General features: G+C 39.2%; 1 protein-coding gene across 3 annotated transcripts in view; it reads right to left on the bottom strand.

Moving 5' to 3' along the window:
• Positions 1–11,972, bottom strand: part of LOC117298554 (diacylglycerol kinase delta-like) — a 71,537-nt gene extending 59,565 nt beyond the window's left edge. For all 3 annotated transcript variants that reach the window (XM_033781869.1, XM_033781871.1, XM_033781872.1), the window contains exon 1: positions 11,785–11,972. In XM_033781869.1, coding sequence (XP_033637760.1) covers positions 11,785–11,808 — 24 coding nt within the window. In that variant the 5' untranslated portion in view covers positions 11,809–11,972. The remainder of the gene's footprint in view (positions 1–11,784) is intronic.
• Between the last annotated feature and the right edge of the window lie 4,493 nt (positions 11,973–16,465).

Here is a 16,465-nt window from a genome sequence, read left to right as displayed (position 1 = left end):
TTTTGGTAGCCACACAAAAACAAAACACTAAACATTTTTCATTGTTTTCACTCAAATTTGACAAGATATTTGCGAAGTTAGTGGTTTGGCATGTTTGTTCAAAACCAGTGGATGAGAAGAGTTTATCTGACAAAATGTGTTGTATCTTTAATAGATGGTACATGTGGTAAGGCGTAGGCTTTATAGAGGTTGCACGCACACTCATCACTCTTTAAAAAAAACATAATTTGATCTCCATAATGATCACAGCAGGAGGGGGGGGGTTGTGGTATGTTCTGATTTGCTCAATTTCCCGACACCACCATGTTCCAAAAAACCCCTGATGAATTTCACGTTAGGGTATGGGTTAGGACTAGGAATCTAGAGGTGTCCGAACATAGGGGTGTGGGTTAGGACTAGGAATCTAGAGGTGTCCGAACATAGGGGTGTGACCCAATAGACCTTTATCATTCTGCCTCCATCTTGGTCAAGTTCCTGACGTATCGAATAACAATAACGAATGCTAATAATTATTTTGCAAATAGGAAACAGACTATTTTGTTCACCAAGCCTCGGTTTGTTAACATTTACATAAATGGGAAAAATTCAAGGCACCATGATAAAGGTCTATCAGCAGGCTGCAGCCAAACATAACAGGAACATGCACTGGGTGGGGTGGGGTGGGGTGCCGTGGCCAAGCGACTAAGAGCATCGGACTCAAGTTCTGTAGGAAAGGCATCGGGATGAGGGTTTGAATCCTGGTCGTGAAACTTGTGTTGCTGAGCAAGACACTTAACCATATTAATCATTACAATAATGAATTTAAATACAAAGCAGGATTTGTCTTACAGAAACCAATGAAGCACAAACTGCATATCTATACACAAAAGTGCCAAATTTATGCAATCCCTCAAGAATTTGCTGTCATCATCAGATGTCATATTAGATTATAATTATTTGTTATATGTATGTCAATTTACCATATGTACATCTAAATAATAAAACAAGACATCTGTACACGTAGATACAATTTGCAACATAATCCTGGTTGCTACACCATAAAAAATAATAATTAATGTGCAGGTACGTGTCTTGTGTGCGTTGGGCAATGCAAGGTTTTAATGGCATCGAATATCAATATTAATTGATTACATGTAAAAGTATATTTAGAAGATCCAGAACAGGGTCAGAATTTGTAGAACATAAAAATGTGTTAGCTTCAAAGCTTATTATTAATAAGGGAATCAATGTGTGGTGAAGAGGTTTTCAACTAGTGGTTTAATCCCAACGAGGCCTGGTTCTTGATAATTTTACCCCATTTATTCATCTTATTTTTTGCAATTAATTGTGAGAGTGATTACCAAACGTATACCTTCCCTTTAAATTAATGTCATAATTTGATTGACAATCGAAAAACAGACTCACGGCAAGTCAAGGTCAGTTTATTCTTCGGAGCACACACGCCAGCAAAATATGACCAAATTTGCATTCAGTCGTGGTCATGCATGGATGTATTTAATCAATATACACTGATAATGCTATGCAAGTTCACTCAATAGGCGCTCTTACAAAATGGGAACTATGAATATTTTTTATTTAAAATATATCTTGGTAAAAGATGCGCTGTATTTGTAGCCAGTTAATACTTCATGTGGAATCGTAGGCTAAAAATGAATCTACCACTTTTTAATCACAAATACAAATTCAACTGACAAATTCAAGATAATGATCAAACATACCTATTTCAACATTAATCAACTTATTGCATTACAGATGGCTTTCATTTCATTTAATTATCTTGAGTAATTACCATCAGTGTCCACTGCCTTTAAGTCTATTACACAACATCATCTTTAGTCTATATAAAATAAATAATAATAAAATAAAATAATGACAATTTATATAGCGTCCATTCATGAAACATGCTCCTGGGCGCTTAGCAATTAAAAAATAAATTAAATCCATGAATAAAAATATGACATCCTTGTTTTTGTTTTTGTTTTTTTTGGCAGTCAAATATAATTTCTATACATTCTGACGCACACAAAGCGAGCATGGAGTTGAGGCTTCCACACAATTCCCTTGAGCGCTTCGTCCGTTTGGCATTATAATAAAATCACGATATGAATGTATATCATATAAATGTGTAACATGATCCGGGACGAGCGGAGAAGGAAATCTTCCCGCACTGTGTGTCCAGTCAGTGACCCCTTTCTTTCCAAGAAGATATGCTTGAACCCCCCAGAGGGACAAGCCTCGGCATGGATGGCAAGCGAGCACCAAAACCGTGGGGGTCACCGTTCGGTCATTCAACGATCTAACATGATTACCCCCCTTGGATGTCATTGCTAGTGACAGCTATAACGGCCGACAACATTGATAACGAAGAGAGAGAGAATGGGGTTGGGGGGGGGACTTGTTCTGTGTTCACATCAAAATGATGGGCCTGTTGCTTTGTTGAAAGGCTGCGTTAGTAAATACAGAACAATGTTAAGCGCTATTCACACGACAGCAATTTAACCGGGGTCCCTTGCTTAATTTTAGCATGGTTGTAAAATGTAGCAATGTTTGACAAGATTTTTGCAAGAGATCTTGGACAGAAGATTTGATTTTGTCCTTTCACACACGGAACATTTTGTAAAAATTTTTACAACCATGATACAATTTCTATTGTGTGAAAGGGGCTTTAGATAGGAAATAGTTGCAGCAGGCAATATTTGTGTTTGTTACATCGTGCCGAGAGGAGTGCACACACAGCTGCATCTGTACCCGTAGGTTGTGCACTATAAAACGGAGGGCCCGAAGGGAAGAGCGGGTGGGGGGTTTAGAAGACCTCTTTCCTCATGTGAACACTCTCTTTTACCGAGTACCGGAAATTGCAGGATACAGTTTGTGTAGGCGTCTATTCCTAGATTGGGATGTACTTTTGGCATGATTCAGTTATGAAAGGAAATCTCAGGGGGGGGGGGGGGAATAAGGGAAAAGCAAATTGGCCAGATAGAGTCTGTTGGGCCCGCTGTCAGGCGTTCTATGTCGACTGGCTTTGCTGGTAGACTTCGGGATAACCCTACGGCTACGCAGTGCACGACCAACAAACTGGTAAATTGGACATCATTGTGAATGTGTCAGCTGCTATTTGTTATGCTATGTGTACATGCAGCCAGACACACACTCAGAAAGTGCGGAGTTGCGAGGGGTATTTATGGTTAATTTTTTTCTCTCCCTTTAAATAATACAAAATATAAATGTGACCAATTCCAGTGAAGTTTTCATTCTTGTTTTATTATTTGGTGGAAGCAAGGACTCTCTGAAAAAAAAACTTAAACACTGTACAAACCACAAAACCAATGGAGAGTGAAGACAAGGTAAGAAGTTTTAGTTTTAAAACCAACGCAGTCAGGTTAGGGACTGAATTAAACCCAATCCACATAGTGCCCCCAGCGTGGTTCCAACCGAGGCCCTAGAGGTGGAAGGTGAGGAAAGATACCTGAACACCAACCGGACCACCCAAGCAACATTGGGCTATCTAACTTTTTCCAAAGTTTGAACAAATTGATTAATCGTTGCAAGTCTTTGGAGATAGTTTAAAAGCTCTTTTCAAACTGTATTTGCAACAAATCTTGAGGGAGAAAACAACGTAGGAAAATAAAGATTTTAAGAGGCAATGAAGGCAACTGCCTCATTTCCTTGGTGCCATTGAAATGCTCCAGTAGAAATGTACAATTTCCTCACAGGGTGCCCTTTACCAAGGAGAAAATGCCTTGGTGCCCTTGCCCTTTTAAAACCGAAGCATCACAGGCCTCATGACTGTGATTATTCCATTAACCGTAGGTAACCCGGTATCTATAAAGGTCTACGTTTATTGTGCTCCTTACGTGCCATCTTAAACATCACCATCGTATGTTTTGATCTTCATCTACTGTTGGTTTTCTTTTAATCTTCTTCTTCTTCTTTTTCAACTCTCGGTGTTAAGAACACTCTGGGCTACGGATTGCATCTTTGTCCGAGGGATTCTTGAGGGATTTAAGCGGCCCCCGACGAGATGGAAATGTCAGTGTTTTCATGTGAGACAATTCTACATGGGGACCAGAAAAATCACGTAGCCCAGCTGCTGTATGCTTAAAAGTGAAAGTGTTGTCTTAAAGGGAAGTTATACGTTTTGTAATCGCTCTAAAAATCAATGGCAATAACAACGTTTTGTTAGAAGCCTACAGCAGTGTTAAATTTTTATAAAGCATTTGGAGAAAGATTTTACTTCGATGTGTTTTTTTTTGTTTTTTGTTTTTTCCATAAGATATCAGTTTGTATACCTCAAAATTTTAATCTGATAAGCGTTAAGTGAAGGTACCATTTGTCAGATTGTGAATTCCTTTTTGGGGATTATTCTTCCCATGCGGATATATTGGCTCCAGATTGTTGGCTACATCTCAAAAACCTACAATGTATACTTTTACACTTATACAGGCTTAAAGACACTGGACACTATTGGTAATTGTCAAAGACCAGTCTTTTCACTTGGTGTATCTCAACATATGCATAAAATAACATACCTGTGAAATTTGAGCTCAATCGGTTATAGAAGTTCGGGGATAATATTGAAAGAACAACACCCTTGATTTCGAGAAGTCAAATTCTAAATCTGAGGTCTCAAAATCAAATTTGATGAAAATTACTTCTTTCTCGAAAACTACTTCACTTCAGAGGGAGCTGTTTCTCACAATGTTTTATACTATCAACCTCTCCCCATTACTCGTTACCAAATAAGGTTTTGTGCTAATATTTATTTTGAGTAATTACCAATAGTGTCCACTGCCTTTAAAACAATAAATAAATTTTAGTTTTTTATTAACTACTCACCTGTAATTGGTGGAATTTTTCCGGCAATGATTAAACGAAAGCTTACAATTTCCTTAACTTTTTCGTGCACCATTTATTTTAGTGATAAATTGATCATTTGAACAAATTAAATGTTTAAAATTCATTTTTTTGCAAATGGCACCCTCAAAAAAGAGAGTTGGTTTTACTGTTTCCATCTAGAGTTTTATTCAAAGAGTCAAAGTTATAAAACCCAAAGGTAAATTTGCCTTTAAAGGCCCTGGACACTATTGGTAATTATACTCAAAAATAGTTATTAGCATAAAACCTTACTTGGTAACGAGTAATGGGGAGAGGTTGATAGTATAAAACACTATGAGAAACGGCTCCCTCTGAAGTGACGTAGTTTTCGAGAAAGACGTAATTTTCCACAAATTTGATTTCGAGACCTCAGAATTTGAATTTAAGGTCCCGAAATCAAGCATCTGAAAGCGCACAACTTTGTGTGACAAAGATGTTATTTCTTCCATTACTATCTTGCAACTTTGACAACCAATTGAGTTCAAATTTTCACAGGTTTGTTATTTTGTGCATATGTCGAGATACACCAACTGTGAAGACTGGTCTTTGACAATTAACAATAGTGTACAGTGTCTTCAAGGAAGCAGGTGAGAAATAGATAAAATTGGATTTAAACAGCATGAGTAATGTGTGGAATGAAAATATTTTTGAAGAACATTAAAAAAAGAGTTTTATCTTTTGCTATTGTAATTTCTTTGTTAGAAGATGACAGACGTTTTATAGTCATTTATCAACTGTCGCTAATTGAGGCAATAAATCCTCACTGATTCCAGCTGTTTCTTTTGACCAGAATTTTTGTTATTGGAGTTCTTGAGAGACCATCTGTGCTTTTATGACGCTCTTGAAAATTGCGTTTCTTATCTCGGAACTCTCTTTAGGCGTGAAGTTTTGATGACATGATTACAGATAAACTGGAGGGTCACAAACTGAGGGGTGATTCATTGTAAAACATGATAGGAAGCAGTTCTCTTCTGAGCACAGGTTTTATGATGACGGAAAGCCTTTTGGTCTGACAAAAGTTAAAAAACACCTGAAGGTTTATTAATCATTTCTGTTTTATAATCCAAGGCCTGTGTGCTTCGCTTTTGGAAGGGCAAGGGCACCAAGACTTTGTCTCCTACATGTAGGCATAGCCGCCAACACCAAAATAAGTTAATTAAAGGCAGTGGACACTATTGGTAATTACTCAAAATAATCATTGGCATAAAACCTCACTTGGTAACGAGTAATGGGGAGAGGTTGATAGTATGAAACATTGTGAGAAACGGCTCCCTCTGAAGTGACGTCGTTTTCGAGAAAGAAGTAATTTTGCTTTTTTTCTTTCATTATTAACATGAAACTTGGACGACCGATTGAGCTCAAACTTTCACAGGTTTGTTATTTTATGTATATGTTGAGATACACATTAAGTTAGAAGACTGGTCTTTGACAATTACCAATAGTGTTCACTGTCTTTAATCATTTTTATTTTATAATACGCTTCATTTTTGAAAGGGCAAGGCTTATCTTTTTACAATAACAACAGAATTTGGAGGTGAAATGCTTCTCAAAATGCTTGATTACTTGCAAAAGTTGGTGTATAGACTTCCAACCAAACACTTTTAGTGGCACTAATTTTAAGAGTAATTACCAAACATACCTGGGCCAAGTTTCATCAAGCCTGTAAGCACAACAATTTGCTAAGCATGAAATTTCTTTCTCAATGAAAACAGTGATTTCCAGATGATTTTCAGGAAGCAAACAACAGCTGAATGCCAGTAACAAGCAATATGCAACAAATTAAAATTTGGTTGGTAATCTTGTTTTTATTATGCTTAGGAGTCCACTGGGCCAGCGCCAGTTGGTGCCAGTTCGCGCCAAAGATTATGTGATTGGCGTGTAGTGGCTCGCTGTGGCGCCGAATTAAGTGGAATAAACTGGGTGCCATATGGCGTGCGCCAAATGCCACCCGGCTTGCTCCAAAATGTTGCGCCAGTTCGCGCCATTACACGGCCATTTGATTCCAAAATTCACCCTGTTGGCGCCATTCGCGCCAATAGACAGCTACTTTGCGCCATTCGAAGCGAATGCGAAGCAAATTTGACGTGAATTTGACGTCACACACTCCTTGCGCAGTGTTTATTTGCAAGGGAGTGGAGCAGAGTTCAACTGCTGCGAATTGTTCGTTGCGAATTTGTGACGTCAAGATTCGCTTCGCATTTGCATTCGCAGGAAGTATGAACCAAGCTTGTCAAGTACGACAAATACAACTTCCCTAGCTAAGCAAACCAACTCTCAAACCAAAACATTACATTGGTATCATGGATGCACAACTTCATGATTACTTCTCCCATCTTGTATTCAATTCAGATCTCAATGCTTGGTCGTTGAAAAGCATCGTTCTGGAGTGACACGCAGACTTCTACAAGAGCTTGTGAAGTCTATGCTCTTGTCAGGATCCGGCCATTCTAACAGCGGCACTTCACTAGAGCCGTTAGTAGCGTTCATGACGAGAATAATTTGCACAAAATGGTTTCTTTTTTTCTCTGTTCCCCCCCCCCCATTCAAGTTCACTTGTGTAAATATTTTGAGGCATTTTATGGTTGTGATATAAGTATACAAAAATACTTTATGTAAGTATTTTTTTTCATGTGTGTTGGTTTTCAGTTATGACTCAAGAAAACATGCTGGTGATTTTGTAATGCTCAAGAAAAAGAAAAAAAAGAAAGAAAAAAAACAGGGAACAATTTAGTCCAGCACTTTTGCAGAGCAAAATATTTTCTATACCTCACACATATATGTACATGTATGGAAGAAAAAGGGAAAAAAAGAAGAAAAAAATGTGTCCACCCCGGAAAACTAAAACAATTTTCTATGTTGATGAACAGAACAAAAGTATGTACCATGGGTAGATTAGACGCAGTAATTTTCTTTGACCCTCGAAGGTCAGATGATAAGACACTTATTTTTATTTGGTAATTAAATGACAAATATACATACATTATGAGACTGAATTCAGTGTGGGGTTTAGACTTGATTCAAGTCCCATTCTCGTGTGAGAGGTCCCTAAGAATATCACCCCAACTTACTATGAAACAACCCGTAGCATACAGTACAGTGCGCACTCGCCGTCAAAATGTGGTCCTGAGAATGGGGAACGGGTTCCGCATGCGAAACAGGTTTGGGAATGCAGAGCATCACAAACAAATGGTTTCCTGGGGGATGGCACGATATTGGGACATGAGTCAAGTCTAGGTGGGGTTGGGTTAGAGATGTCTTTCTCATACATGTAAGCAACTTGAGGTCAAAAGAGCACCCTCAATAGTCCTTTTCACCTTTACCCCTTTGTGAATACTGTGTGGCCTTCACAAGCTCAAGGCGTGTCATGTCTGAGTGTGGGTTTGAATCCTGGTTGTGACACTTGCTACGTGAAATTGGGGAGCTAGTGCTTTCTGCTCTACCGGCCAGACTTTGGACTGATGATACCCAGGCCTACATCCATATGGACTGTAAAGGGGGTAACCCTGTTTCAGCCCTCGGAGTAGGTGGCAACGGCCTCTGGAATAAAATAATTGTAGCCCACACCTTGAAGTGGCCTTCCGGCCTTGTGTGTCTGGCGACTTGCATAATAATAAAAAAATCATAATAATAAAAAAAAGTTAAAAAAAATCAGCCATGCAATCTTTATTGTTCGTTTTACAACTATTTTTCTGAAGGGATAAAACTGTTTGCTAGAAACCAGTCGGCACTTGAAACTCACAGCCTGCAGAATGTTGGGGGGCGGGGAGTTGGGGGGGGGAGACGGACGAACTGGGAAAACCTCGGGGAAGGCATCTACGAATGTCTCTTGTCTTTGGTCTAGAGCTCTCAACCTTCAGACAATGGCTTAATTAGTTTGAGGAGTGAAGGGATGCAGACAGGTGTAACAAACCTAAGCTGTCATTGTCTGATCATCATGTCAAGGCTTACTGGGGCAATTATAGAGTATTCTATAATCAGAGACAGCTTAGCGCCAATAGAAAATAAACAGCGTCATCAACGTAGACTTGTGGACAAGTCCTTAATGGTTTGTCGTGGTGAGATAGTCGAGTCGTTGTGGTCACGCGTAATGTATGCATTAAAAATATAGTTCGGTAGTTTGTGAAAATGTGTTTGTTGAAAAAAATGTGAATTAAATTGAATGAATAAGGTTTCTCCGATCAAATACTGCTCTCCCGAGATCACTGCTCTCGCGCGAAGCTGCTGGCTGCTGACCCTGACTGTAGTCATGAGAGCAATAGTCTGGCAGAAGCCAGTAGTCTTGCAAGAATACCGCCAGTAAGTATTGTTTGAAGCTTTGCATGGTATGGAGAAATATGAAGAAACTGTAAATAAATAGTAAGCTTGTGGTTACATTCATTGTGTAAATCTATTTTGTGTGCGTGTTGGCTCTGAGAAGAGCCGGTTTGGTCTCGACATTTGGAACAGTATACTCTGCTCATTAGTGATAGTCATTACATGATGGTACCGCAAACTTTCCATATCATATTTCCGCCATGCAAAGTTTCAAATTCTACTTGTTCTCCTAAAGACAAGCAGAGTATACTGTTCGAAACGTCGAGACCACACACCGGCTCTTCTCAGAGCCAACACTCACACAAAAGAGATTTACACAATGGCTGTACTCGCAAGCTTAGTATTTATTTATAGTTTTTTTCCTAAATATCACCAGTGTTGCTGGAATAGCAGAGAGTATCGGAACGCTATCACTGCGACAGACATTTATCGACTTGTCCACGAGTCTACCGTCAACGTGGTATTGTGCATGCTAGTGGATGCTAGGTATAGCGACACTGGAGGCAGTGGCGATGCTCTCTTTAGATACGAGTAAACACATGCTTCCTCTACTCAAACACTGTAAACTACACAAACAAACGGTTATCTTACTACTTTGGCGTATTCTGCAATTATGCTCTACAAGGAGAAAGTTTTTTGTTTTGTTTTCTCCTAATGAGTAAGTGTTCTGGATTTTTATTTGTCTTGAAGATACTGACACTGTTGTACCTACTACTCAATAGTCTCAATGAATATGGGTTCTTGTTATTGTTTTAAAACATACATATTAATGCCCGAATGTCTCGGCCACATTTCATTAATAATTGCCAAGGCAGAAAATATTGCATACAGTAGCAAAATTCCAATTCTGGTTACAGCTTTTTCTAGTAGCTGTTTAAGAATTTGTAAGAACTGTATTCTACATTTTTGATAAAGCATAATCATCGGCTCAGAATACAGAGTTCTTATATTACAGTTCAAGTGAATTTCATAAAATTGCTTTTGCATATTTTATATTTCCATACAAAAAAAAAGTTAATTGATCAAAAATGGGCCTGTCAGTAATCATTTCGCAGAAAGAAACATAAATTTTCGTTCATTTGTTTCTGGTTGTGGTAATAAAATTGCACCGACATGTACATGTAGGCCTGGGTGGCTAGTGCGACTAGTGTCGTAGCCGCAATTATTGAGGGCGAAGTCGAGTCACGACTACCGTTTTTCAATTACTCGATTAACCGTGCCGCCATGACTACGATGGGACACAAAATCGCGATTACTACACAAGATGGTTGCGACTACTTGTGTCGCTCTTGACCATTCACGACAACATAATTTACTTACAAAACACAATCAGACATCAGTGACACAATCCTTCAGTCCTTTTGCCGTGAATTTTTACTGGATTGGGCCTGCAGCAAACATAATGCCACCATGCATTTGGGAATTCAACATTAATCGCGATTAGTGTCTAAGTTGCTAAGGCGCAGCTAGTCGAGTAGTAAACATCACCAGTCTCCCAGGCTTACACAAAAGCACCGAGCTATGTTCTTTTCTGATAATTAATCGTTATTTTATCGTTATACATCCCTCAGCCAACACACCTAACCCGCAGAAAATCAACCTGCTCTTGGCGTATACACATTTATGCGTCCCTTTAAAAGTTAATTAAAAAATGTGGTGGTACAGAAAAATGCAGACATTGTTGGAATTAGTCGTCGAGTGATTGTCACAGTGGAATCTTGTCTTCTGCATGATGGGGCGGGAGGGGGGGGGGGTTATATAAGAAGAAGAAGGTGACATGGTGTGATGTCCTTCGCTCTGTGTTAGCTACACAGGTTCTGCGTGTGGACACTTCCGACAATAGACGGGACACATGGAGACATACAGCGTTAACAAGAAGTCAATTTGCAATGTGTGATTGGTTGTGATGGCCTGGATATGAAGCCATCTGTCTGTGGACAAATTGGATTGCAATTGGGCCAGGCAAGAAGAGACATAGGAATGAGGCGAGAGAAGGAGGGTGGGAGGAGGGGAGGCTGGACTGGATGATCGCAGGACGCAAACTGACACTTCACATAAAAACCACCACCGGTAATCTCTTTTACAGCTTGCTCCTCAATTCTCAATTGATTTGGAAGATGACGTTACGGTTATCTTTTTTTTTCTTTTTTTTTCTGGAAGTGAACATGCGGGATCAAGGTGTGGGAATGTAAATGCCAGATGTGGAACTGTGTCGAGGGTACTCTTGAGATCTTGACATGTTCTTTAAAGTGAGGATACACCGCCAGAGTTGGTTTTTTTTCTTCAAAAGAGTCTCCTGATGATGACTAGAGCAAGCTAGTCCAAACATTGAGACCTATTAAGAACGTTCCACTATAAGCTGAAGTAGTAGTCCCTGCTGATTTTCTACCTTCAGCCAAGTCAGCCCGGGTAGTAATTAAAAAGCAGGACATTTCTTTTTAGAGAGAACAAACTCTACCTGACAAGTAGATACACACATGGTGTACCAGCAGACCAACACCTCGTCATGCAATGCCTCAAATCCCATTTCTCTTTTAGAGTCATTGCATTCAAATGTGGTGAGGAAACCAAGAGGGCTAATGTTTTAAAACTTACCTGAAATGAACTTGTCTGTTTCATGAGAAAGCCTTCCTTTATGCATGCCTGTAAAATAAACAATCAGAAAAAAAGGGAACATTTTTATGAGAAAAATCATTTGTACTCACAGTGTATTTTGTTATATAGCGCATTTTAATACAACCGTATCAATGCACTTTACATTAATGCACTGGTCATTGGGCCAATAACATTCCTTTAATCTACCTCAGCTCTCTGGGGAGTACATGTATACAACCCCGGGCATTCCTAGCGCTCCAAAGGCTTTTTCAAACACCATATCAACCTCGCAGGTACCCATTTATACCCCTGGGTGAAGAGAAGCAATTATAGTAAAGTGTCTTGCTCAAGGACACAAATTACACTACCAAGATTCGAACCTACACTCCAATGACTTAACCACCAGAACTTGAATTTGATGCTCTAAACCAGTCGGCCATGACACCCTATGTGTTGTGTCAGGCAAGCTAAAAGAACCAAGTACACTTATTGAGAAGGGGTTCGTCCCCATAATATTGGCAGCAAATTTCATCAAACCACCTTGTAAAACGTTACAAGATACTAAGGTACTATATGAGCAGGGGTGGATTTCACAAAGGTAGTCCTAACTTAGGACAAGTCCTTGGCAATGCTAAGAGATAGGACCAGTCCTAAGTTAGGATGAGTTACTGGTCCTAATTTAGGACCAGTCCTATCTCTTAGCATTGCCTAGGACTAGTCCTAAGTTAGGACTACCTTTGTGAAATCCACCCCGGGTCTCATAATTAAAAACATCGCTCGCTTCTCCTCTTGTATACCAAATAATGAGTGCATTGATTTGCCCCGTAGTGTGATAAAGCACTACATAAGAACTGAGCACTATTAAAAACATTTGTTTAAAAGAGATTGGTGTATGGTGTTGTAATATTTTGTATCCAGAAAATATTTTTTTAACATGTACTTGTAGCTAAAGTAAATAAAAACCAAACAAAGATATTGACAAAACAGGGAGACTGCCAACAAAGGGCTAGATAGCCCTAAATCCGAAATTTAAGACCAAGAAATTCTAACTATAAATGAAGTACCATTTAATGATGTTTGAAGCTTTGCATGGTGTGAAGACGAGCAGAGAATATACTGTTTGAAAAGTCAAGACCACACTGGCCTTTTTTTAGGAGCCAATACACCTTAAAAAGAGATACTATACTCGGTTGTGCTCGCAAGTTTACTAGTTAACTAGTAAGTAGTTTACTAATAATAATAATACGGACATTTGTATTGCGCAGTGACCTACGTATACATGTATATAATGAATAGGGTACATGTAGATGGCCTAAGCTTTCGATCCAAACTGGACCTTCTTCAGAGGCATAAAACAAGTACAAACAAATACATATCCATTTATATAGAAAAAGAGAGGGGGAAATGGATTAAGGGAAGGATCCAGAAAGAATCGGGAAAATAACAGCCCAATCAATGTTTCTGTTTCAGAAACAATTGGTGGCTATGAACCAATAGGAGGAAAGTGGAGAGGACAACGGATGTTTAGTATGAAAGGATGGATTACTGGACCATAAAAATATGGTCTATATAAATGTAACTACATAAATATACTCTACTGCGCATTACAAGGAATACACACAATGCAGAGAAAATATGAAAAGACAAATACACAAACAGAGCCAGAATGAATTAAATGTGTGAAGTACACAAATGGGTTTTTAACTTAGATTTAAATACATTAAGTGAAGAAGACTGTTTAGTATTTAAGTACCATTTTTTTCCCCAAAAGTAACTCACAGTCGGATCTCCTCCATCAGACAGAAGAGTGTCCCTCCGAAGCAAGGCATAGCTAATAATCTCATTCCACTGGGGTAGCAACTCGTAAAACATGCTTCTTATTCTCAAATTAAGTCATTCCTTTACATGAGTTTTGTGTTTGCGAGAGGGAAATAACAATTGACAACAAACTCCTCTAGTCGGTAACTCCGACTCTCCGGCCTCCGCGACCGAATAAACCGGTTGCTCCAAATGCTTGAAGTCATTACAGTCATCTGTCATACTATGCATTTTCCCTTTTCACTATTCCTCTTCCACAAGGCCACAGATTTATTAAGGTTCGTCAATTGTATAAAAAAAAAAAAAAAAATTATCATAAAACATCAATTTGGAGGTTAAAAACTGGCAGATGGGTAAATTTGTCGTCCGTCTGCGAAAGAATGAAAACACTTGAAAAAAAAAATACTGCTGCAAAAAACTTCCTCAAGAGATTTGCATCAAACAGGCTCCAGTGAAAACAATGTTTGACTATACTGCAAGGTCGTTGCAAAGTAGCAGTATGGAACAGACAATTGCAAGATTTTTCTTTTCCTTTTTTCAGAGCATATATGCAGAGTGACAATCTATATTTAAAACAACTGTTTATGTTATTCTTTTAAAAGCAGTGTTGCCATTTTTTTTTTCTTTTTTTTTTTCGTTTTGTAATCTCGTTGGCGCCTTCATAATTTGTTAAGGTCTTTCCCAAGAGCTGTCCTCAGCGAGGTAAAAAAGGAAGAGAAAAAAAGAAAAAAACTCTTGACAGCACCGGATGTAACAATCCCTTGACAGTCCGTTGACTTCCTCCATTTAACATTTAATTTTTACCTGGAGGAAACTCCAAGTGGATGTCCCAAGACACATTGTCACGTTTCTCTTGGCCCCAGCAATTTTGTATTTTTTCCCCAAAGTTGAATGAACTTCTTTTGAATTTCAAAATTAAAATGGCTTAGTGGCTCAAAGGTACTTTGCTTTCGATTGGTCACCCTAAAAATACTACTTAAAACGTACAGAAATAATTGAAATTGTTTGTGTTTTTCTTTGCACACGGAATCAACATATAATGTCTTCAGCATAAACTAGTAAGAGAACTTTTAAAATAAAAGTTGACAGAATCTGGATCCAGCCGTTTATATTCCCCTCGTCAAAATCATTTGTCAAGATTTCAGGGCACAATGCAGTTCAACAAATATGGAGCACTGTTTCTCTGCCGATTCAATAATCGCAAAGAATGAAAAAAAGAAATTCACAGAAGACGTTAGAACTGAAGGAGGTCGGTTCGGGAGATGATTTCTTTACGTCACTCATCCATGGGCACTTCAAGATCGCAAGAGAGAGAAACTCTTAAAAACCTCGCTGACTAAAACAGCGTCTCGGGAATAAGAACTTGGATGGAGCACAGAATAAACACTCGCAACGAAGGCAAGGTGGAGACAAAGATGGAGTGGAATCGCGGAGAAATGCAGTCATTTAAAAAGAAGAAAGATGTTGCGGTACCACTTTGATGGTTCACACGTTTCTAGTCCTGTTTATAAACGTCCTCATCTCCAAGTTTGCACAATGATCACGAATTCCCTCAGAAATGAATTTGCAAAATCTCCAAGGAGATTTGACTTCCACATCTATCAATGCCTTAATAACAAAAAGAAATCCAAGATTGTATGCATCTTGATGATTAAGTAATGTTTACACAAGAATCACACGGCACCACTTAAAACCAACTCCTTATGGAGAAACGCAAACATCAAACAGGCTTCTGTTATCCCATAGAATTACTGCTGTGCATTTTATGTTCCAGTGTCTGTACAATTTGGCGCCTCCCAAGCGAGCATCTTTGAGTAGTAAGATTCGGTAAACACATTACCAAAACATTGGCTAGTCCATTCTGTCCATTTGTCCCAAGTCTATAAAACAAACACCTCTAGTTTCGTCAAAAAAAGCTCCAAGTTCCTTCTTTATTTGGGTCATGTAGATGTAGACCGCCTTATGCATCTTTCTCATTTGCTGAGACTTTGTCTTGTCTTTGTATGTTTTCAGCCCCCTTGATGAAGAATAATTTCCTAAGGGAATCTCAGGGTCTTTACGATGGCTGATACCCCTGCAAGCGTCGCTCAGAGGCAGTTCAACTTGGCTTTGGAAGATTCCTTAAATCTCTCTCAAGTGAAAGACTTTTGACATCGTTGTGTGTTAAGTCGTCTCCTGACGGCAACACAATAGCAAAGCACAGATTACCTCGCAGAGTGAAAACTCATCTGGACTAACGCTCGACTTGAAACTCAATCAAAAAAATACTGCAAGCCGAAAGAATAGTGCATTCAATTTCTACTCCACTACATGTTTTAAACGGAGAAGAGAAATCATACAAACAAGTGTTTCAAGCCGCTGAGATAGAAAGTCTGGTGACGGGAACAGGTGTAGGAAGTTGACAAGGCAGGACGACCCAATCTTTAAAAGCGACTCGGATCTCGAGACATCTCCATTACCAAGTTTAGTTTTTGTTCATATAGGAGAGACGGATATCGCCAACAGGGGATCACAGTCCACAACCGGGGCGGAGGAGATAAAATTCTAGTTCAAACTACCCCTATGTGTCGCTCTTTCCCTTGAGGGTAGAGAAACAAGAAATCCGGTAGCGTTACCGAACCCACCAGCGCATGGCTAGCTTTATTTCTTGCCGTTTTTTCTTCTCTTTTTTTTCTCTGATCCCTTCCCTGCCCACCAGATCTGTCCATGAATTCCTAAGATGTTACCGACTCCATCGCCTTGGCGTGCAAGTCACAAATTGCTCCCTCTCACTTCATTAGCCCCTCAGACTCCGGAGGCCATTCGTCAATCTTCATTGCTCTTCTCTGGGCCAGTTTATCGGGTAAGGTGGAGAAGAAAAAGA

Source organism: Asterias rubens, chromosome 13 (genome assembly GCF_902459465.1).
Source record: "Asterias rubens chromosome 13, eAstRub1.3, whole genome shotgun sequence".
Classification (NCBI taxonomy): Eukaryota; Metazoa; Echinodermata; class Asteroidea; order Forcipulatida; family Asteriidae; genus Asterias; species Asterias rubens.
The sequence above is the reverse complement of the archived record's forward strand: the minus strand, read 5'-3'. Positions and strand labels throughout refer to the sequence as shown.